At 41.3% G+C, this 23617-nt stretch overlaps 1 protein-coding gene across 1 annotated transcript; it reads right to left on the bottom strand.

Annotated features, from left to right (window-relative positions):
* Window positions 1-2325: 2325 nt before the first annotated feature.
* On the bottom strand, window positions 2326-4162 carry LOC148028910 (uncharacterized). Its single transcript, XM_087687675.1, has 3 exons — window positions 3904-4162; window positions 3625-3809; window positions 2326-3418 (listed from the first exon to the last, which is right to left on the bottom strand). The coding sequence occupies exons 2-3, from the start codon at window positions 3779-3781 to the stop codon at window positions 2832-2834; spliced, it is 744 nt and encodes a 247-aa protein (XP_087543801.1). The 5' UTR covers window positions 3782-3809; window positions 3904-4162; the 3' UTR covers window positions 2326-2831.
* Window positions 4163-23617: the final 19455 nt, after the last annotated feature.

The following is a 23617-nucleotide window of genomic DNA, read 5'->3' as shown; positions in this document are numbered from 1 at the left end:
GTCGTGCAATACTCCATCTAAATACCATTGAGAGCGGATTGGCTATGTATGGCTGTGTGTGTGCCTCTGCCTGCATGTAGGATTCCCAACATGAAGGATAGATATGCATACTGTAATAAGCAAGTTTTCCATTTGCTCCCTTTCTTTGATGTTTTGCTTGGTCCTCTCGTAAGAGGTCTCATTGAAATGTGTCCATTCATATATCTTCAGATGCCATATCTAGATATCTATCCACTCCCCACTAGAGAGAGACAGAGAGAGAGAGAGACCGATATCATAATGGAGTAATGCACATATTCCTAATGTCAGCACATCATTTGCATACATAAATTGGTTCCCACTAACACACTAGGTATCTATCACATCAAGGAATGGAAGGAAAAAAATAACCTTCCTCTCTTCACATGTTTAAACCACAAAACATGCCCAATGCAAAGAAATAACCAAGAGGGTTGCTATATCCAAGTGTAAACTTGGTCTTGGCTGCCACGATTTCCACAATGTAAAAATCTCACTAAGAGGGTTGGCTACATTCAAGTGCAAACTCGGTCTTGCTTGCCATAATTCCCACAATGCAAATAGCTAATGCAATGCATGAATATCCCGTAATATTGTTCATATACGAGTTTGGATCTAGCTTTGGGACAATAAAGAGTTTGAATCTTACAAGAAGGCATTGTATTAATATATCACCTTTCAATTATTTAATGTTGATTCAATGTAATATTATACATTATTTTTTATATCTAAATCTAAAATAATATTTTTGAAAAGTATTTCATAATAGGTTTATTGTTACTATGTGTTACAATATTTTGTGTTATTTCTTATGTAATGAATGGAGTATTCCATGTGACTATGGTATATATTGTCCTAAGAATGGCATATGTGAAAATAGATTGACAAAGGTGTAATTCTATAAGTATATGGCACTACTTTAGCATGTTATTTTCATCATATCTTGTAAAAAAAGATAGACATCACAAAAAATGGTACCTTTAATATAAAATATGATATCAATGATGTCACATATAATGATTTAAAGAAAGACATAAAAAATGATCAAAATGGAGGCAATCATAAATGGTAACTTTTAAATAACAGTAGGTGTAGAAATTGCAACTTTAATAGTATTTTAAAAATAGAAAATATCATCAAATTGGTAAGAATAATTTGAAAAGAAAATGATAGATCATGTAGGTAGTAATAAATGACAGTTATAAAAGATTGGTAGGTGTAGAAATTGCATCCTAAAAGTGCCATTTAGAGTGTTATACGAAATGATACTTTTTGGTTTCCATTTCTATTATATTTTTTATAGTGTTGCATACACCTTCCCAAGTAAAAGTGGTGAGTTCAAATATATGTACTCTTATGGTGGAAAGTGATAGAATGCTATTTAAACACCCGTTCTTGTAAACAAAAAGGAAATGGTGGAGCTGCGAGGGAGAGCCTTATTTTTAGAATTATACTTGCCAAATAGGATTCTCCTGCATGCGATAAACACAAGGCAATTCTAATATGCCATGACTATTAGGAATATGTGCCCATGGAAAGTTCACATGTTAATTTAAAGTTAACAAAAAGCAATGCCCAGAATCATGCTATTTTGTGAATTTGTGATGACTATAAAAGAGCTTCTGAAGAATATATGCCAACGGAAAGTTTACATTATTCTTCAAAGTTACCAAACTTCAATGTGCACCTCGTTTTACTATTTATCATTCTTTTGTAGAAAAAGAGGAGTAGGACGTCGGTTCATAACACTTTTGAAAACAAAGAAATATTATTCCCATAGATGTACACTAGAAGATGTCCTTGATGAGTGAGGCAAACCTGAAACCTTTCGAAGTGAAAGTGGTGGGCTCAAATCTGCACTCCTAGGGTGCAAAGTGATAGAATGCCATTCAAATACCCACTCTTTCTAGAATTATACTCACCAAATAGGATTTTCTCGCATGTGAGAAACACATAGCAATTCTAATATGCCATGACCCATTAGGAATACATACCCATGGAAAGTTCACATTATTTTTCTCAAAGTTAACAAAAGGCAATGTGCATAATCTTGCTATTTTGTCGATTTGTCATGATGATAAAAGAGCTACTAAGAATATAATATGCCAATGAAAAGTTTAGATTATTCTTCAAAATTAATAAACTTTTATGTGCATAATCATCTAGTCTTACAAATGAGTAATCATTTGGTTTTACAAATGTACTTGTCCACATGGTTGTGGTTAGTCAAGGTTTGACTATTTATCATCCTCTTTGAGAATTAAAAGAATGGAGTGGGTTATAACACTTTTACAAACAAAGAAATAATATTCCCATCAAGGTTCACTTGGAGATGTCCTCAATGATGCAAACCTAAATTAGTGGCATGAGAAACGACGAAAAGTCTCTCATTACTAGCAAAGCAAGCATATCTCCATCTGAAAGTGGAGGCAGTGGATCTAAATCTACCTTGATGGCATAGGAAGGTTGTTACAGTGATCATTTGAGGGCTAAAGCCAGTCTGAGATCATAACATAAATTTTGGAGAAGCAGAAATATTTCATTAATTTGGTTCATAAGGAGTGGTTTTTAATAAACGCGAGTGATGATGAGTGGGTTCACACATTGACAAGCTATCTCCTATATTTTGATGTACTCTAGGAACTCCTCGTGTGAATGATTAATCACGACGTTACAATACCCTTTGGTGCAGAATTGTCACCTTGTTATACGTACACAAAAGGAGCCCATTTAATTTATATGTCCAATATATAAATCCATACATTTAGGCACAATTGATGTAGGATTCTTCTATTGTGCACTCTATGGGGCTACTATGCATTCCTCTGAGGGGCTACTCGTGTCTTTGCAGAATCCATCAAAAACTTCAATAGGTTGCTTTCATCCATAGAGAGGAGACTTGTGTCCCACTTTGGAGGAGCATGGTCGTCATCAATTGTGACCCAATACGCACTTTTCTTGGTGAAGGACTTGTTAGAGATGAAGAAAAGAGGGATTCTGTTAGCATGGTCAGCAAGTCCCACTTGTTTGAGGCTGCTCAGGAAGCTATTCTCCACATCCTTGCGGAGCCTCATGCTTGCTTCAATGGCGTGCATCTCAGTCGTGGCATTGGTGAGTACATTGCTGACAGCAATATCGCATTTGGTGCGCACAAATGCACAAGGTCTCCCATATTGAAGGGCCGCCTTCACGATCTCGAGGTCCACTTCCAGGAAGCGATCACTGGTGAGGATGAGGATGGCATCAAAAGCATAAAGCTTCTTGTCGGAGAAGTAAGTGGCTGCGGGATGAGATTTTGTGCCAACGCCAGGAAAATCCCAGAATACCATGTGAGGCGCCTTTGGGTGGGGGTAGCTCTTCACTACTTGTGTGCATTCTGTCTGTCCGACGGGTGCCGCACCTACCAAAGCAGAATAATAATTACCGCCTTGCAAGCTTTATTACAGGTGGTAGGAGATCGGCTGCTTAGCGGCAATTAATTTGGCGGACTAGCTAGTATATATGAGATATCGACAGCCAGGATGCATGGTAGAGCTAGGAATACAGGAGCTGCTCATGCATGGAATATGGATGGTCGATCCTGAGCGTCTTATATACTATATATACCTGGACGGTTGTCGGGGACGGATCGGATTCCATTGATGAAGGAAGATTTGCCCACGCCGCTTTGCCCAGTCACCGCAAAGTTGTAGTGATTGGCGCAATCAACTCCAAGCTCTTTTCTAGCCCGCTCTATATTGAGCTCCACTGGAGCTGGGGCCATGGGAGCTGGCCTAGAAGAACGAGGTAAACTGCAAAGCGATCAGCAAGCATCAGCTTGTAAAATAGAAACTCATCCACGTACAGCTAATTCAGCTTCAACTTCAGCTTGTAAAATAAACTCACTGAATGATCGCTGCTGGCCGCAGCAAAAGGTCGGCGAGGAGGGTCCTGAAAGGTCGTCTCAAGTAGCTCGCCTCCTACGACTGGTAAGGCGACTCTCTCCGTCCAGCTCTATCGTAACCCACCATGTGCGACAAGAGGAGAGAGTACACAAATTACAAACTAATTCGATTAATTTCTATGGAGGTGGAGAGAGAGAGAGAGAGAGAGAGAGGCAATGAAGTAGGAAATGTTCTTCCCGTCACCTTTTGTAGCTCTTCACTTTTTTCCTTAATTCCGTCTCATTCTCGGTCATGATAATACGCATCATCCACCAAAGGCATCACTATCCCCATCTACCTTGAATTGACTGACCTCACTCACAAGCACTTTCTCCATTTTCCTTTCCACTCCTAAGGAGATGGACTTCAAGAGAAACCTATGGAAAAAATCTAATGAGTCTTTTTGAGTGAGTGAGTCATGTACATGAGAGTACTTTGTGTGTGTGTATAGATACACATGTCCTTATTTTGCACACTAAAGTCTAGCCATCATGCAAAATTATCACTTCATCATTAATTATATGTCAACCCATCAAACAATATCTTCTCTACAGGGCACTATTCATGAATACCCCATCAGAATGTACCCTGGTGAGATCAATGCGGTGTTTACTCTCTCCTCACTCAAGTATGCCACAAGGGTTGAATTTTCCATCTTTGCTTTTAGGCTGGTTATACACCAAATGGTAGCAAGTATTAACCAATCAAATTACTTCTTTAGGGACTGTTTCGTTAGGGGACATTTGGACTCAAGTTTGGGCCTTGTAAAAAATTCCACCTCAACATGGAGAGAGGTAACTAAAACATTAAAAAAAGGCTAATTTTTCAAAAAAATTAATATTTTTTAAATTTTAAAAAAAATACACAAATTCACCCATAGCCATTAAGTTGTCAATTAGCCTTAAATTAAGAGTTTAGAGGTCAGTTCTTGGAATTAAATGCCCAATGCTCAAAACTTGAAGGCTCGTATATGAATCGATTGGAATTAATGACGTAGTCTCTTTTTATCAAAAGATGAGCCAAAAGACTACGTGAAGCCTTGAGCTGTGCCCACAACATTATATTTGGAAGCTTTCCATGTATTCTCTCTCATTTTTTTGAAAGAAAATTCACAAACATTGCAAACAAGGATAGATGAAGCTAAATCAATATCACAAACATAGATGGTAGGGGTGGAATCAACAGGGATGGCTAGGGTAGAATTAACACCATGAATGGAGATGGTTGGGGTGGAATCAACATCACAAAAGGTGATGACGATGTCTAGATCATCATCAAAGAGATACAAGAGAGAGGCATATTACCTCTATGTCGAGCTTGATCACAAGTATGAGCCATTAAGTAGGAAAAACAAACCACGTCTCATGTCTTCTACATCCACAGAACTTTGTAGGTTGCAAGGAAAAAGGAATATAGATCTATGGACTGATGGGAAACTATATCCAAAAGATCCTTTGCATAACTTCAGGCCTCTCTTTAGGGATATTACACTACAACAAAAAGGCTCCATAGACGCGCTTGTAGACGCAATATTTGAATTGTGAAAAAAAGTGTCGGGCGCGTTTATTAACGCGTCTACAAAATCGCGTCTAAAAGCACGTTTATGATCAGAGTTACACGCACACTTAGATGTGCCTATAGATGCTTGTATAAACACGCTACGTAAATATATAATCATATTTATAAAAAAGTGGATATATTCATATTGTGCGTTTATACACGGTGTATCTACGCGTCTAAAACCGCGTTTACTCTGAAAGTTTTTGACGAGAATAGACGTGCATTTATCCTGCAATTTAGACGCGTTGACAGACGCGCAAAACAGAGGTATGGAAAAAAAACCAGAGAGCATGTGGCTTTGCAAGCCACATGCAAGCCACATGCTCTCTAGTTTTTTTCCCCCCATCAACATCAAATTGTAGACTTAGGAAAAATAGAGAAATATTATTTCGAAGATTGGATACTAAAAACAAAACAATGTATGTAGCACACGAAATTTCATATATATAGATGAAACGTTTTTACATTATGAGTTCTAGTGCTTGTGACATCATGGTCGCAAGCACTAGCTGAAAGTAATACATATCAAAAATGAAAATTACAAGCCAAGGGAAGGCATGCATGCATGGGGCTCCTCTATATCTCCTTAGAAGAGGCATCATCATCGCTACCACCACCGCTACCTGTGCCGCTGCCGTTGCCGCCACCGCTACTGCTAGTCCCCCCTTCGCTATCCTCAACTGCATCAGGGTTCGCATACACAAAGGATTAAAGTATATAAATACCATTACAAACAATAAATTAGAGTTATCTTTACTTTTCATATAAAAAATAAAACATACCTCTTTTGGTGGTGGAATCCTCATGGCGCGATTATATTGCTCCTCCGTGATGAGTCCCTCCTCGTAGAAATACTGCCAAGTGGACGCCTGGTTATGACCTCGATGGTAGCCTACCTCTCTAGGAGTAGGCATCCTACCAACGATATGGAACTATAAAACAATTTGAACATACAACATATTAAAGCACACTACATAATGAAGTGAAAAAAATTACAAAATTTAATTTAAAAAAGAAATCAAATAATACTTACAAACTCAGCCTCCCATGACTCCCTGCCACCCGATCCATAATGCGATGATCCCATGGTTGCCATTTGGATACGTCGCGCCTCTGCATACTGGCGACTTGTCATTTTCTCCATTGCTCTCTTCTTGGCCTCTTTCCACTCCTTGCGGTGGCAATTGGGTGGTTGGCCATATCCAGGGCGCCCCTGCTCTTGTCTCCGCAATGACTCCTTGGCGCGCGTCATAAGGTGAGACCTCTTGTTGTGAAGTGCGTCTCTCACCTTTGACCGTCCCCAATCATCTGAGAATCATGAATTCTTGGGATTAGGGTACCTTTTATGTACTGCTCACAGCACCTCTTGCCACAAACCATTTTTTTGGTGCTTGAAGGGAATCATGCAATCTTTGTATGTGGCATGCACGACACTCCTCAAGTAGGCTATTACTTCCCTCCCCTCGAAGTCATGCAAGATACCACTAACATCAGTGATAGAGTAATACATTTGTGGAGGCTCACCTCTCTCATTTTCCGGTGAGGGTGATCGAGAGCCACCACCCAGGCAACCCCCACAAAGCCCTCGACCTCCTCGTCCTCCAGCACCACTCTCCCTCCTCCCTCGACGTGCACTACCCTCTACCTCACTCGATACACGTGCCTCTGCAGATGTACGTGCTTCGGCCGATCCATGTACCTCAGCTGATCCATGTGTAGGCAAAGATGTGATAGGTGTCCCAGACATCACACTGAAAACCTCATCTGCAGTGGGAGGGCGACCAAGATAATTGGTCATCTCCCCCATGAATTGCTCCTTGTTGAATGGGGTGCTGGAGGATCCAGGATTCCACATGTACACAAGAAAAATCATATTACCCTGTGTAGATAAAACATATTACATACAACATCTATACCTGCGTCTCTGTGCGCGTCTATACCTGCATCTTTGTGGACGTCTATCAGCGCGTGTATCCTCGCGTGTACACTGCAAAGCACATGCGCCCGCACACGCGCTTAAAGACTCGCCCCCAGAGAAATTTTTTTTGCATCTATATCTGCGTCTACACTGAGATGTAGACGCGCTATCAGACGCGCTTGGTCGGCTGATTTTAGCAGACGACCGCCATTATTGATTTACAAAATGAAATACATAATGGAATCACAAATCCTAAATACACAGATAGAGCAGAGAGAGGAAGATAGAAAGAGAGAGAGAGAGAGAGAGAGAGAGAGAGAGAGAGAGAGAGAGAGAGAGTCACCTTGGGTGTTTGGTGTGGTGGGTGGTGGCGCTTCTTCATTCTCCTTCTTCCTCCCCTTGGTAAGTTACCCTCCCTTGATGCTTGCTTCCTTGCTTGCTGCTTCTTCTTGTTCTCCTCTCTCTTGTTCTCTCTTTCTTCCTCTCCTTGGCTTTTCTTTTTCCCTTCTTGTGTGTTTGAAATGAAAGAAGAGGTGAGGCATGAAGAGACTAGGTAAGGCATGAAGAGACTGCATGTCGGCCAAACTCAAGCTTCAGAACTGCAAAAAATGTAGAAAAGAAAAGGCAGTGTTTGAAAAGAAATGATTTAAGTATGATTTGAATTTTGACGTGTGCGTCTATTTTTGCATGTATAAGCGTGTCTATTTGCGCGGAATATAGATGCAAAAGTCGCGTCTATTTACACGCACGTTTACACGCGCTTATAGACGCTGTGATAGATGCACCCGACTTTGCGTGTCTAACATGCGCATCTATGCCTCGTTTCTGTTGTAGTGTTACATCCTTAGTAAGCTTCATTGGAAATGGTTGTAATTTCCTTTTTAGGATACACTCAACATTTGATGCCATTAGCAATGTACACAAGCTACAAAGAGATTTGTTGGAGAAAGAGAATGCCTCTTTGAGGCAAACATTAGAGCAATGTAAGCACCAGTTACGGCAAGACAAGGAGACTATTTTCGAGGAGAAACAAAGAGATCAATCAAGGCTTAAAGAAACAATATTGGGGGTTCACATCAATTGATCAATAGGAGATTGAGATTTTCCTGAGAGGGAGTAAACTTAGCTCAAGTAATATGCAAGCTTTATTGGACGAGGCATGTATATCTAGCAGGGGATACACAACTATTAACAAATCTCTTTACAGGAAGCTGAAGGAGTCTAACCTGCAAGGATCGATATTGCCGAACCCAACATCACTCAAAAGAATGTGAAAATAAGTAAATGATCAATTTTGATAACTCTTGGAAGCTCCATTTCATATCAAAGATATGTATCATTTAGCACAGGGAAGGTGATGGTTTACAACAAATACAACAATATATTTCACAACTTAGAGGTCATATAGTTATACTCTATTCAATAATTTGAGATGACTCTAGATGAATGTGATGGTCTCTTGAAATTTGTACTCAAGCTCAATGAGTGCTAGATTCTGAAGGATAAAAAGCTAGAATGGGTCACCATCACCCTGATGAATAGGGCACTCAATCCAACAATTTCAAAGCACAATCCAAACTGGTTTACACTACAAGATATAGGCCTTATACCGATGTTAAAAGTGACAAAAATGTTTATAAATAAATTTGCCCCCGTCGTCGCAAAAAGCATCGTTATTAGCAATGCCATAGAACAGTCGGTATCAACGTCGTTATCAATGTCACTATTTGTGTTGGTTTCACCGTCGCATTTGCAAACACTAATACAGACGCAAATAACAATGTTGATAACAATGCTTTATGACACATTTTGCGATGCTAATAGTAATACGTGCAATAAATTTACGATGCTAATAGCGACAGTAACAGGGGGGAAAAAAATTTGTGGCAGGGCAGCCACATATAGCACTATGTGCTTTATTTGGGCCATACAAAATAGTTTCAGTAATGTGTACGATGCTCATGTAAATAAAGGCAAAGTGTACTTAAATCATAACACTAATACATGCAATAAATACACGATCGCATAATGAAAGTGACCAATACAATCATGGCAAGATACTACTACTACATAGAAAATGTCTACATAGATCACATGACCAAAAAAGAAGGGTATGTGAGTTCTAGGGATCCAAGGGTGAACTATAGATCCTTGCTATCCGAAACCTCGTCCCGCTGCAATGAGCATTGAATGGACTCTGCAAAAAAAGAAACAACTACACATTATCCACCATACAATAATGCAAAACATAGTAACTACGAACAAGAAAGACAAGTGACTTACAAGGCCGCCGTGTTCCATACAATTGGTCGATCAATGCAGTGAGATCGTGCCTCTCTGTATATCGAGTCTCAAGGCCAGTGGGATCACGATTTGTAATGGAGTGCTGTAAAAAAAACAAAACAGAACTGTTAGAAATACAATTGTCAGTACAAAGGATATTGCAAAAAAATAAGCAAGCAAAAAAAAAAAGAAAAACTTACAAATCCTCCAGATATGTCCTGTGGTCGCCACTCCCAAGATGATGGACCACTCCGGTCTCTAGTCATGCCCTTGCCGCCTCGTGCTGCTGTCTCCAACGTCCTGGAGAATCTGTAGCCTTCTCCCTGAGTCGGTGCTAGTCATATGTATCTAGCCACCCGGGCTTTGAAGCCCCAAGCTTGAAGCCCCACTATTGAGTGCCTTGCCTACGTCAAATCGTCTGTGTGACATGTATGCACGCATGTACTGAAAAACTTATTGGCACAACTCTCTCATGCAAGGCATCAACCTCCTCCTCTCATCATTCATGATGATGGATCCTGACCTATCATCTATAAGGTAGGCATAACCCTTTGGGGTATGCCTAAGATGGGTCCTCTCCCACCTGCGACCACTCTCCTGGGCATATCCAAGAGACCCCTGTACATTTGGTGTACCTACCGAGGTAGTATCTATCGGAGTAGCACCCAAAAGGATGCGACCTGCGGACGGTCGGAGTGATTGGAGTAGACGTCCCGACAGGTGTGACAAATCCTAAAGGTGACGCAACTCCAGCAGAACGACAAAATAGACACAGTACGTCCATACCTCCACAGCAACCACTTGAGCGACGCTCTCTCAAACTGCCACAAGAGTGAGGAGTAGCACCTGTATCCTGAGCCGACTGCGAGCTCATTGCATCCAGATCTCTGTAGCATTCCCCTGAACCACTCCCTCCATCTGGCCCAAGTCTGGAGCATCGAGCTCGTCTGCTAGAAACTGAAGCATCAGAGTGTGCCAAAGTAGATCTAATAGAACGGCGTGACGGTATCCGAGACAGCTCCTAGTCCACCATATCTCTGAATCATGCTATCATCTGATCTAGAGACATACGTGTGAAGACTGTAGCTCCTCCTCACTCATCCCTCGACTCATCTTAATGATCTAAATATCTACAAAGGTCACCTGCACAGACAAAAAATGATGTTAGCATAATGAATATAAATCATACAAAGCACGGTAATATAAATCTTAAAAAAATGATCTTACTTAAAATGCATATCTTATGTACCCTTATAAGTGATTCGTCAACGAATTGAGTAGGTGGATGCTCCAAGCATATGAAGTACCCTATGGTCCCATGTCAATCTCCTGACACAACTACGCATACACTGGAAGGTCGATAGATATGTCACCACAAAAGGATGAGTCCATCTCATTCTCAAAGAATTCTTGGACTCCTGTATTTCCATCATTGTTACCCGATGTTGGCTCCTCTACATACTCCAAGCTTTTGGTGGCCTCTGTCCCTTGCAATATCGATCCCTCTATTTACATATTGTCCTCATCTATGCTGGGAACATCACTTTGATCATATATTCTCACACTTCGGGGAGCTAAAGGTATAACATATGACCATCGAGGTTATCGTGGGTTTGGATAGAAAATTACATGTTCACAATCATGTACAAGAGAGATTTAACTATTGTGACGTATACCATGTTGTAATACAATTAAAAAACACATGAGTTCATGCACCTGTTCACAATGGGTCGGCAACACAAACGTGTTGTGCAAACGTCCATTTTTTTCGAAATCTATTTCGAGAAATCCAGATGGACCTCGTCGAACTTTCACTCTAGCTCCTTCAAGTACCACTTTGAACAACTGCACAATGAATAGGATCATGGAGAAGCTACGATAATCCACCGTGACAATACTTTGCAAGTTCCCAAAATACTCCATCTAATCTATAACCGTATTTGGATCCATTGCTCGTCGTCGGCTCTCTTGCTCGAACCTTGCCATGATACCACAATCTGTTGTGGAGTGCATTTTGTCAATATGCTCCACGCGAAAATGTCGTCCGCGCGACCACACTGCACTATATATTTTGTACTGTACATTGAAACACAATTAGTTGTCGCATATAAAATATAGATACGACAAACCCTAAACATGTCATCACCTTTGGACTACATCCTTAGACTACATTCCCTCGAGAATTCCCACTCCCCGGTTGAGACATCTGCTCCTTCATGAGAAGCTGCGGTCAAAGCTCTATGCAACCATCGTGTTGGCATAAACCGTGGTATCTCCTCCATGCCCTCGAGATATCGAATCGATCGATAGCCCGTACTACGTCAAAATTCAAATTGCACTTCCTTTCAATCTTTCCTAGCTTGCTGGTATCTAGCGAGCCATGTCTCCATAGAGGCATGGTGCAACATATAAAAGCGATTTAGTTTCTCCTCCATTGCAGCATCCATTCTTTTTTCTACCCCATTTCCAACCACCACATCTCCGGTCAGTATATCATTGTCCTTCAGTGACCATAGCATATTGTTGCCTGAATCCATCATTAGTAGCCATTGTGAAATATGCACTAGCACCTCAGACACCAACCAACCTTCAGTCATGCTACCTTCTGGCCGAGCTCGTTGTCACACAAAGCCTTTTAGGGTTTTCATGAAGCGCTCCAAGAAGAACATCCATCGCGTATATGGATACGTTCAGCAATCTCCACTTCATCTACAAGATGCACACGAAGGTGGATTTTTATTGTGAGCATACTGGTAGGCAAGTATTTCTCAAAGAGACAGACCATCTCCACTGCTCCCCCTATCTCATTGATTCAATGGAGGACGTTTTAATCTCCTCTTGTGAGATCCATTGCACTAAAGTTGACAACTTGTAAATTGCCCCGCGTATTTCTGGAGTAAGGCATCTTGCGATCACGATCGGTAGTACAAACTACCACAAACAAGAAAGCATTATGAACAATGACTACACTCTAAATAGCAAAATATGCAGCCACTTACAATCCATTCGTAGTACAAACCTGACATATCTTATGCCAATCATGGGATTTTAGCCCTGATAATTTGTCGTCTTTAGAAAACGCAAACCTGAGAGAACGCATCATACCCATTGGAGTGTGGATAGAATTGACTATTTGCTTCACAATGCGCTCTTCTTTAGTGAAAAAAACCCAAGAAGCGCGAGGTAGCTGCAAGTGACCATCAGCACTCGACTGCGGCTAATGCGTCTCCATCTTGCCTACCTCCTTCAAATCCATTCGTGCCCCTACAGTGTCTCTCTTTCTTATGATGTGGCCCCATAGGAAGCTGCCCACATTCTTGAAAATATGCATGGGATCCAACAAGTGGTTGATCTCTAAGTGGGTCCAATATGGCAACTCGTAGAAAACTGAGAACCGTCGCATTCCGTTTGGATTTGACTCTGTGTGGACCATTTTTAGCTCGTACCAGCTTTGGGCATTCATATGTGCTGGAGGTCGTCCAAGAAAACCTTCCCTGAGTTCATGACCCTCTGGCAAGAAAGCGATGTGTCCTTGATATACCATCTTCTTCATGGTTCGTGACCTTCGGGAGTCTAACTGTGACTCGCACAATGAACATGCATGATAACCTGAGGTAACCAGACTTGTCCCAATACCTCTATCCAGTGAATATAAACTTGAACGAGCTATGATAGATATTACCAATGAGAACAGAAGCCTACTTACCTGAGCACTCTCAAAATCCTGGAATGTCATGCATGGTTCACACGAGAATGGCTCGAATATTGGTGGACCGTCGACCATTGCACTTGCTCATATCTTGCACGGTGACCCCCTCCTCTCACAAAATCTTAAGCTCATCGAATAATGGATGAAGATACACATCCATATTTTTTACTTTGTAGCGGTCAGGAACAAGTAAGCTAAGGATGAGATGTCCTTTCTTCATAGAAATCTTTAGAGGGATATTGTAGTTGACAAGGACTATAGGCCACACACTGTAAGAAGTTGAGCGTAGACCGAATGGGTTTACGCCATCCATAGCAAGACCGAGCCAAAGATTCCTTGCCTCTCTGGCAAAGCCTGGGAAAGTAGAGTCAATGTGGCTCCATGCGCGTGAATCTGCTGATATTTGTTGAACTCTATCTTTGGACCTATTCTGTGCATGCCACGTTGTCAAGCTCGCCATGCTGAACGTACGAAACATGTGGTTTATGTAAGGGATAAGCGAAAAGTGTCTAAGAACTTTTTGAGGGATGGTTTGCCCTTGCAAGTCCTGTCGATACCTGTGAGCACCACACTTTGGACATATCTCCATAGTCTCGTATTCTCCTCGAAACAGTATGCAATCGTTGATACATGCATGGATGCTGTTGTAGTCCATGCTAAGCTTTCATAAAACATGTCGTGTATCATCACGAGACTCAGGCATGGTATTTGCAAGTGGTATTATATGATACTTTAGTAACCTGAAAAAAATCATAAAACACCTTGGAAAAGTACAAATGTTTTTAATGATAGTGCCAAAAAGAAATCAACGAAGCATACGTACAAGGTACCTGAACAAATCGGTCACACTTGTATCACTCCACCTGTATTTTGCTTGCACACTTATGAGTGCAAGCAGTGTCTTCAGGTGAGATACTCGGCACCCATCATATAATGGTATTGATGCTTCTTCTCTAAGCGGATCAGAAGTCTCGATATCCATGGGCATCAATGCATCGATCATTGCCTCCATCTCAAGCTCCAAGATTGTAGGTAAGTCTGGAAGGCTGCATGTCTCCTCTGGTATTGACGGTATAGATTGGATAGTACCTTCCAAGTGGTGGATTGGATCAGGTACTCCTTCCATGGCATGCCCACAAACTCTTCTAACTAGCCGCAAAGGATGCACTCCTTGGGGCGAGATGTCATCTTCCTGGATAGAAAATTTGTCAGCCACACCCAATGTTTTTGTATATGGTATTCAATTAGCTTGCGAATACAATGCATGATTGATATACACTTTTCTTGCCATTTGCTCATAATCTGAGATCGCCTGATCAATGATCTCAGATTGAAACTCGCCGAAGTGTCGTAGGTGTTCTCTAAACAATCGATGTTTTCGTCTAATTGCCAGCTTACATTGAGAGCAAGGACATGGGACACGCTGATTAAGATATGCCTTGCAATCTCTTGAACATCACGACCTTCATTGTTTTTCATTTTGTCTACATTATGACAAACGATTTGTTTTTGTTGTCATTCTTTTTTTCTTTCTTAAATTGTAGCAAAATTAACGTACGTAAAGTCTCCACCCACCCACAAATTAACGTATGTCGGAGTGTTTCCCGTCTCGTGGTGTTGTATTGGACCTCACCGAACCTCACCACCACTCTCGCAAATATTATTGTTGTGTCACATGCTTGTAATATGTGTGTATTCTAGGTTATGTCTGAGAATTTTGAAACCTTGCATTGGATATTCCACACGACAAATATACTCCAAATAATTAGTGAGCAAAGAAACAGGAGAACCTTGGACATGGAAGGATTTGGAAGATTCAAAGTAGAGTGGCATCTAGCATGTGATTTGAAGACTCTAAAGTGCATGTACAATGTCTCAAAAGGGGCCAATTTGAAGAGCCTATGCATGTATTCCATGCATGCTACAAAGGAACTTAAAAAAGGAATTGGAAAAAGGCACTCAAAGATCCAAGTTTGAGAGCAATTTTAAATAATCCCTTATCTTGAGTTCATATCTACACAATGCATGGATTGTGCAGGATCATTGAGAAATTACTTTTCTTGCATATATGTTTTGCTTGGAAAATGCGACTTAGATCTACGTAGATCATGGCAATTACAGGACTTGAGAAGACATTATCAGACATTGGTTTGCATGGTGGAAATGTGAAGATTAAAAGGGACGAGAAAAGATCAAAGGATGGTCGAGACATGCCAAACAAACTCTCTGTTGGGGGTTTGAAAACACAGAGATTTTTATCTCCACCACCCTTAGATAGTCCTAGTCAAGTAAAACATTCCACTCAAAGAATTAAATTCAATAAGTAGAAGTGTATCCACAATGCAATTGTGGACCACATTGACGGTGGTGAAGTACAATCATGCAAGGCGGCCAGTGTTTGGAAGTCTTTAGATACAATCTTTAAGTTTTGCGACATGAAATCATGAAACTCAGATGACTATTAGGACTTTGAAACAACATTGGACAAATTTAAAAATTCAATGGTTAGCACATGGACACATCAACACACTACCCACTACATGGCATGCTATCTTCATAATATTTGATAAAGGATAATTGCTTAATCATAGGTGCATGAAGCATTAATTTGGCGTTCTTTCTTATTCTTTGATAGCACATATTATATAACCACACCTCTTGGTTCACCAAGGAATATGCCCATTTATTAGTGTGGTCAACTCAAGGTATGGAGAAAACCCATTCTTAAGCATGTACCAGCAATTACAGTCATACAAGACATGGTGGAGGTGTAGAGAAAGCCAATAGTTTAAAAGATTTACACCAATGTACATACAGAAAGCTTGTACATAGATCTAATAGAAAAGAATCACTAAGAACATCTAAAAACAACAAAGCAATGCAACATTTGGAGGGACAAAGAAGAAAAGAATCATGGGAGAATTCTCATGCATCAATCAAACATACTATGTGGTGACAAACTAGACAAAGGCTAGGAAAAACTTGGATATCCATAACCAACAATTCCTTATAAATACTTGATGTGTTTGTAGAAATTATGATACAAATGAATACTAATCAATTATCTATTTTTGGAAGAAACATTTTACATAACAAATATACAACTCACTTTGTCACTCCTCTACTCATGGCCTCTTTGAAGATGGCCCAGCTTCTTCTGGTAATTAATGCTCTAGCTCATTTAAATACTATTGATCAATTTTTGGAATTGATCTACTTCTAAGCAAGTGCTTTTTTCCATATTCTATAAGCATATTGGGATCCTTGATCTCACTCATCATCCCAAATGATGCATACACACTACGACAAAAAGGCCTCATAGAAGCACATTTAGACGCGATTTTTGAATATAGAGAAATTCTTATGGGCGCGTCTATCCGCCCATCTATTTGCGCGTCTACCATTTTGCGTCTATATTGGTGTGTATCAACGAATTTACACGCACAAATAGACGCGCAATAGACGCACATATACACGCGCATATAGACACCCTGGTAGACACGCTTTTACAAGCACTGATAGACGCGAACGGAAAACAAAAAATGTCAATTTTTTTTAAAAGATATTTAATTTATTTTTTAAATTTGAATTATGAAGCGCCTGTATAAGCACGTGTAGTCTGTACTATAGACACGCTGTCGTATTGCTGCGCATTCGAGGTGTGAAAACCACCCAAAAGTCGTGTGTGTGATTTGATACTTTGTACATACTTAGTTGTTATGTTTGCTCTTTTATTCTATGCTGAAGACGGAGAAGAATAAGGAGTTTTGGTAGACTGGTAACTCGAGATGCCATCTCATGGGCTACATTTATTTCAAGATATGTCGATTATGGGCTTCGTGAGGATGTTTCCAACATCTACAACTAGATGTACTATGTGTGAAATGGCAGTAGTATGGGCACAGAACCAATTAACCATGATGAGTCTGGAGAGCTTATCAAAGCGTATCTTAGCAAGATGTGCGAATGCCTTCAGTGTGATCAAGTTTCTTCCATGCTCACAGTGACCTTTACGATAGGAGGGAAACATTTTGATCTTACGCTTGAGTAGTATATCTTGAAAGTTGGAGAGGGTAATGAAATGTAATATGTTAGTGGGTTTATGGGTCTGGATGTTTCTTCAAGGCTTCTATGGATTCTTGGAGATGTTTTTATAGGCGTTTATCACACGGTTTTCGATTATGGGAAAAACACGTGTAGGCTTTGCAAGGAAAGAGCTTTGTTTTGAATCGAAAAGGGGGGAAAAAAAAGATGATACTCTGTGGCTAATTAGAGGAGAGCCCAAAAGGAGATGATTACGGGAACAGAGGAAGAAAATAGACGGATGAGGAGAAAAATAGAGGAAGGAGGAAGAGGAAAAACACGCAGGAAAAACAGGGAAGGGAGCTTTTTCAATCAAGGAGGAAGATAGATGGTACTCTGCGGCTGGACAGGGAAGTTTTACGCTGGAAATGGGAAATCAGAGGGAATCCTGTACTCGGAGGAGATCAACGGGAGATGGAGGGAGATAGACAATTTTCGGAGATTCACAAGGGATGAAAAGGCTCTAACGAGAAGAAAACATGGGACGTTTGATTCAGGTGGGAAGGAGAGGATCGTCGTCTGGATTTACAGGGCGAGCTTTGCGTTCAGAGTGACTGCGAGGAGGAGTAGGCTTGCTGAAAGGAATGAGGGGGGGATTAATTAAGGAATCGTCGGGAAGGAGTAGGACAGGTCGCACCTTTGTTTTGCATCAATCGGCTTGTGTGCTGAAGACAGAGTAAAAGTCGACAGCAGAAGAATCACTGCACCAACAATAAGAGCCGAAGGGACGTAAAGGAAGAATCAGAGTACGTTGCAAAGAAGCTGGGGACGAAGATGAAGATTTTGCGACAATTGGATGATGCTGCAACAACTGCGGTGACGATCAACGAATGAAGACCACCTACACCTTTGTAGTAAGGAAGATGTTCCTATGACGTTGCTGATGAAAAGAAGACTGACAGGCTGAAGAAAACAAAGTCGAAGGTGTGACTATCTACAACGAACTTAATAGTCAGGCGGACGGCAAGCAATTGGCACGAGAGATGACGACTGAAATCAGAAGACGAGATGTCGGAAGGAAGATAGTGCAAACTCGATTAAAGCTGTGGTGAAGGATAACGAAGTTTGACAAACTTGTGAAAGCCATAGCCAGAGAAGAGGATGCATTAAACTTGAAGTAGAGTCTAAATCATCAAGTGTTACTAGTCGATGGCACAAATTGAAGACAGGGGCAATAGCAATCGAGATGTTTTGAACAAGCACGGGCAGGCCTATTTAGCTTCGCATGGTGCACATGGCAGTACTGATAGTGAACACAATCTGGCCGCAATGGTCCATGATTTCATTGAAAATGGAAGCTATGGATCGGACCTTGTTGAGATCAGTGATGGTGAGAGTGGTCTCCCTTTCGATCCAACAGAACTTTTGAGAACCTTCAGGCCCTGAAATTCAACTGAACTCCCTTGGAAAGGGAGCTGCTGCTCCTGGTCTTGAACAAGCTCTCTCTTGTCATTAAGGAAATTGATGTGGTGTGCCCAAAGCCTGGAGTGGAATGCAGAGGAGCATGTATTCGTTGTCTGCAGAGTGAATTTTAGATCATGGGATCTACATGCCAATAACTTGCAGGGAATCATCCCCTCATCTTTTGAGAAGAATCTCCCAAACCTCCTCAAACTGGACTTGTGAAATAATAACCTCGTGGGAAGTTTCTTAATAACAACTATGCTTTGTATCCAATCTCTTTTCCCTTCTTATTATCCTGGAACATAAACTGAAATCTGTCTGAAAGGAAAAATTGCAGAACAGGGTACTTTAGCTTGCCTTTTCCTATGGTGTTGAATTTACTTCAGACAAATACAAGTGTTGCAAACTCCCTTGGAAAGCCGTTCCTTACACAAATATCACTTATTTACCTGTATGACATGCTGAAGCCTAAACAGAATTTATTGATTGAGTTCTGGAATTGTTGTATGGTTATTATGACATTGGATTATTCATTTGATTGATCTTCCATCTTGACATATATCAAGGTCTTCTGAAGACGCGACTTTGCTTTCACAAACCCTTCGACATCTTTGGTGAACCCGACGTGAAAGCGTCGCAGCAATTTCAGGATGGGAGATACTTCAGCCTCTATTTCAGCTTCTTCTACAATTCCAGCTGCCTCTACTTCAGTTCCATCAATGACTGCTGCGTCAAGTACTTCAACGGAGGATCTAAAGCAGATTTTGCAGAATATGTCCATGTATATGCAGCTCCAAAATCAGTAAACACAATTGTATATGCAGCAGCAGCAACAATTGCATCAACAGCAGTTGTCTCAGCAAAGGCAACTCTATTCGGAGCAGGAGAATGCAAACAGCGTCGACTAAGGCTATTGAAGCAGTTGAAAATGAGAAGAAGCTATTTGACGGGCGTAATGTTTCAGCATATTTGAAGACATATGAGATCAAGATGGGGTTTTTTGGAGTTCCTGCTGGACTTATGAGTAAGTACTTCCTTCGTCTTGTCACACCTACTTTGAGGACAAAAGTGACTAATCTTTTTATTCAAAATACACATTGGCAAGATTTTAAGAAGGCCTTGAAAGAAGAATACTTCCTTGAGGACTTTGGTATGGCTACTCGGCGGTCATTCCGAGAGTGGGTCTACATGCCAAACAAAGGTCTCACTGCTTCGGAGTTGATTCGAGAATTCGAAGAGAGGTATAGTTAGCTTGATGCCATTGAACAAAGAGCATTGGACGTTGAAAAAGTTGAGCTTTTCTTGCAAGCTGCAGATCCTGCTCTTCAAGAAGAATTGGGTGAGCTTCTTGAAGATCGCACGAAGCCTATGGGTCTTAAAACTGATTGGCAGGATGCTCAGGATGCAGTCTCGACTTTGACCAAGAGGAGGATATGGAAGACTCGCCTACAGAATGGTTCCATGACACCTACACCATCATCAGCTCCTATGCCTACTTCTATCCCTGTAATTTCTTCTCCTCCTCAGCCAGTTTCTTGGCCTATGCCAGTGCCTACTATTTCCACTCCACCTATTCCTCCTGTTCCACGACCGATGCCTACACCTTCTGCTCCAAAACCATCCGCTCCATCGGTGCCTACCTCTCTTGATGACATAATCAAAGGCATCACAGATTTGACACTGGAGTCAGTCAAAGCGGAGTTGGTGGGTAAGTTGAAGGAGCAGTTTGCTTTGACTGCGCCTACTACTTCTTCTAGCGCTCCTAGTGCACCTAGGAGTGCTCCTAGTGCACCTAGGAGAGATCGGAGATGTATTTGGTGCGATAGTACGGACCATCAGCATTGCAGGGATTGTGAATCTTTTCAGGATGCAAGGAGGCAGAATTTGGTATATTGGGGACAAGATGGTAAGATTTGGTTGACTGAGACAGGAGCTCCACTTGCTATCAACTTTGGTAAAGGTGGAATGAAGAAGTTAGTGGATGACATGGCTGCGCGTACTTCTTATGTGACAGCTAGAGGTGATGCTTCTGCATATGGAGTACAGATTGAGAAGGGATCAGAGACTCAGTCCGCACTATGGACTTATGCTATGGAGACTGCAAACAAGGGGAAAATTCAGCAAATTGTTTTGACTAGTGCAGGATCTAGCATCAGATCAGAGACAGGTTGGGACTCGCCTGTTGATAGGTATTCTATTTATGCTTATTTGGCTAAGTCTCATGGTGCAGATGTATTTGTTGAGGAGAAACGTAAGAGGAATGAAGAAAATCCAAGTGCAGCTAAGAAGACTAGAGGGGGTGAGTTTGTTACTCCACCTACTGTAGGACCGTCTTCAAGACCAGGGCCAGATCGACAGATGGAGGATGCTCAAAAGAGAGAAAAGAGGCAAGAGCCTAGAGAGAGAAAGCAGCCAAGATTTAGATTGATGTCCGATATTGAGACATCTATAGACATGAGGAAAATCTTTAATGATAAGATACTTGGCAGTGAGGTGACTTTCACTATTTCTGAGATTTTGGGCATCTCAAAAAGAGAGTTTCAGGATCAATTTCAGGAGGTCCTGAAGAGGAAAAGACATGCATTGGCTACCACTGATACACAGGGAGTTTTGATTGGGGAGTTGGATGAGGATGAGGATGAAGTTATGGTTGATAATGCTTCTGTTTTTCCGCAGGTAGAGAAGAGGGTTCAGCCTATGCATTATGCTAAAATTGATGAGCCTGTCATGATACCGCGTAGTCACTTTTCGCGGAGCCATTGGGCTAGGGCAACTAAGAGACGATGGTAAAGATTGGAGAGAAACAGGTGCCTTATGTTGCATTGGTTGATCATGGTTCAAAGATTAATCTCATAGTTCGTGGAGTTTATGAGAGTAACAGATGGCCTATGGATGTAGAGCATGGGTGGCGTATGAGAGCCGCCAATAACACTGCAGGTGATTTGTATGCTGCCTGTCCTAGTGTCAGGGTTTCTATTGGTGATGTAGAGGAGGATTTTCATTTCTATGTGCAGGATTCATGCTCGTATCCCATAATTCTTGGATAGCCATTCATTACAGAGATGCGCATGGAAACAAAGGTCATGGATGATGGATCTGCTTATGCACGGATTTGCAGTAAAGATGGTATGAGAGCAGTTCAGTTTATGACTGTATGTGTGAACCATGTTAGAAATAGGGATACTCTCAGAGATGCACCCTTGCCCACTGTGAGGGATTCGGGTTTTCATTAGGTACCGCCGTTTCGCGAGACGACAGTGGTACAGAGGAGAAGAGATTGGAGTTCTCGCCTCCTGGCAGCAGCGTTTTCTCCTCCGGTTTTGTTGGGATTTCAGCAAACAGTTCGATGAGTTATCAGAAGACTTCTAGGTTGCCTAGAGCTGCCAGGCACTATATATGCAGGAAGGAGAAAATTTTGAAAAATGCAAGAATTTTGGAGGATGATGAGCACATAGATGGGATGTATGACAGTGTGATTTGTGCAGATACGATGACAGAGATGGGAGATATGCTGAAAACTGATATGCTGAATTGTCACAGTAATGTATTAGTGCAGTCCGTGGACATGTTTCATGAAATTGCAGATTTTATGTCACAGATTGAGTCAGAGGCTGAGGTAACTCAGCAAAGAGTGTTGAGTGCTGAAGAAATTCAGCAAACAGAGTTTCCAGTTGGTTTTGATCAGCTTTCAGAGAGACAGAGGGCTGAAAATTTTCAGCCAACAGAGTTTACTGCTGAAATATTTCAGCATTCAGAGTTTGGGGCTGTTTCTATGCAGTCCATAGAGCAGAGGGCTGAGAATATTCAGCCATTGGAGTGCAGAATTGCTGATTTACAGCAAGGTTTATGTAATGCAGAAGAGCATAATGAAGCCAGGGTTGACACGAAATACAAAACTGTGGATAAGAAGGTGAAGCCGGTTGTTGTACCGCTTCCACCTGACAGTGATCAGCAAATAGAGAGGGCTGCTAAACAGCAAATTTTGAGGAATCTGGAGCATATTGGTCATAAATTTTCAGCAGAGACTCTTGCTGAATTGAAAATTGGAAATGGTGATTTCTTGTTACCCATAGAGAAGCAATGCTTTCAGGAGATGCTTGAGCGTCATGGAAGGGGATTTGCTTTTTTTCCACATGAGATTGGATGTGTGAATCCTGATATTGTTGCTCCTATGGTCATTTTTACTATTCCTCATATTCCATGGAATCTCCGACCTATTCCAGTGCCTAAGGCACACTTGCCAAAGCTGATTGATTTATTGAATGAGAAAATCAGGATGGGAATCCTTGAGCCTTCATCTGCACCATACTCAAACAGGTGGTTTACAGTTCCAAAGAAGAATGGTACTCTCCGATTTATTCAGGACATGCAGCCAGTGAACAGAGTTACTATCAGGAATGTTGGTATAGGTCCAGTTGTGGATGAGTTTGCAGAGGCATTTGCTGGACGTGCCATCTATTCTTTGAGTGATTTGTATTCAGGATATGATAAGTTTCAGCTGGCTTTGGAAAGCAGGGACATAACCACTATGAGAACTCCTATTGGGCTTGTCAGGACGTGTACCTTGCCTCAAGGTGCCACTAATTCTGTTGCGCATATGATGAATGCCATGCATAAGGTCCTTCGTGATTACATATCTCAGCTTACTATGCCTTTCTTGGATGATGTGCCCATTAAGGGGTGTGCAGAAGAAGAGAAGAATGAGAGCCTAAATGAGCA

Source organism: Lygodium microphyllum, chromosome 11 (genome assembly GCF_053477565.2).
Source record: "Lygodium microphyllum isolate KBCC chromosome 11, Lygodium_microphyllum_v1.1.10, whole genome shotgun sequence".
Lineage (NCBI taxonomy): Eukaryota > Viridiplantae > Streptophyta > Polypodiopsida > Schizaeales > Lygodiaceae > Lygodium > Lygodium microphyllum.
This window is presented reverse-complemented; position numbering and strand designations above follow the sequence as displayed.

Bases quoted from the DNA above. Each gene is read 5' to 3' on its own strand.
- LOC148028910 (XM_087687675.1), bottom strand. From the start codon at position 3,781: ATGGCCCCAGCTCCAGTGGAGCTCAATATAGAGCGGGCTAGAAAAGAG. The intron at 3,419-3,624 runs GTATATATAGTA...CTGCTTTGGTAG, and splicing joins CGTCCCCGACAACCGTCCAG to GTGCGGCACCCGTCGGACAG.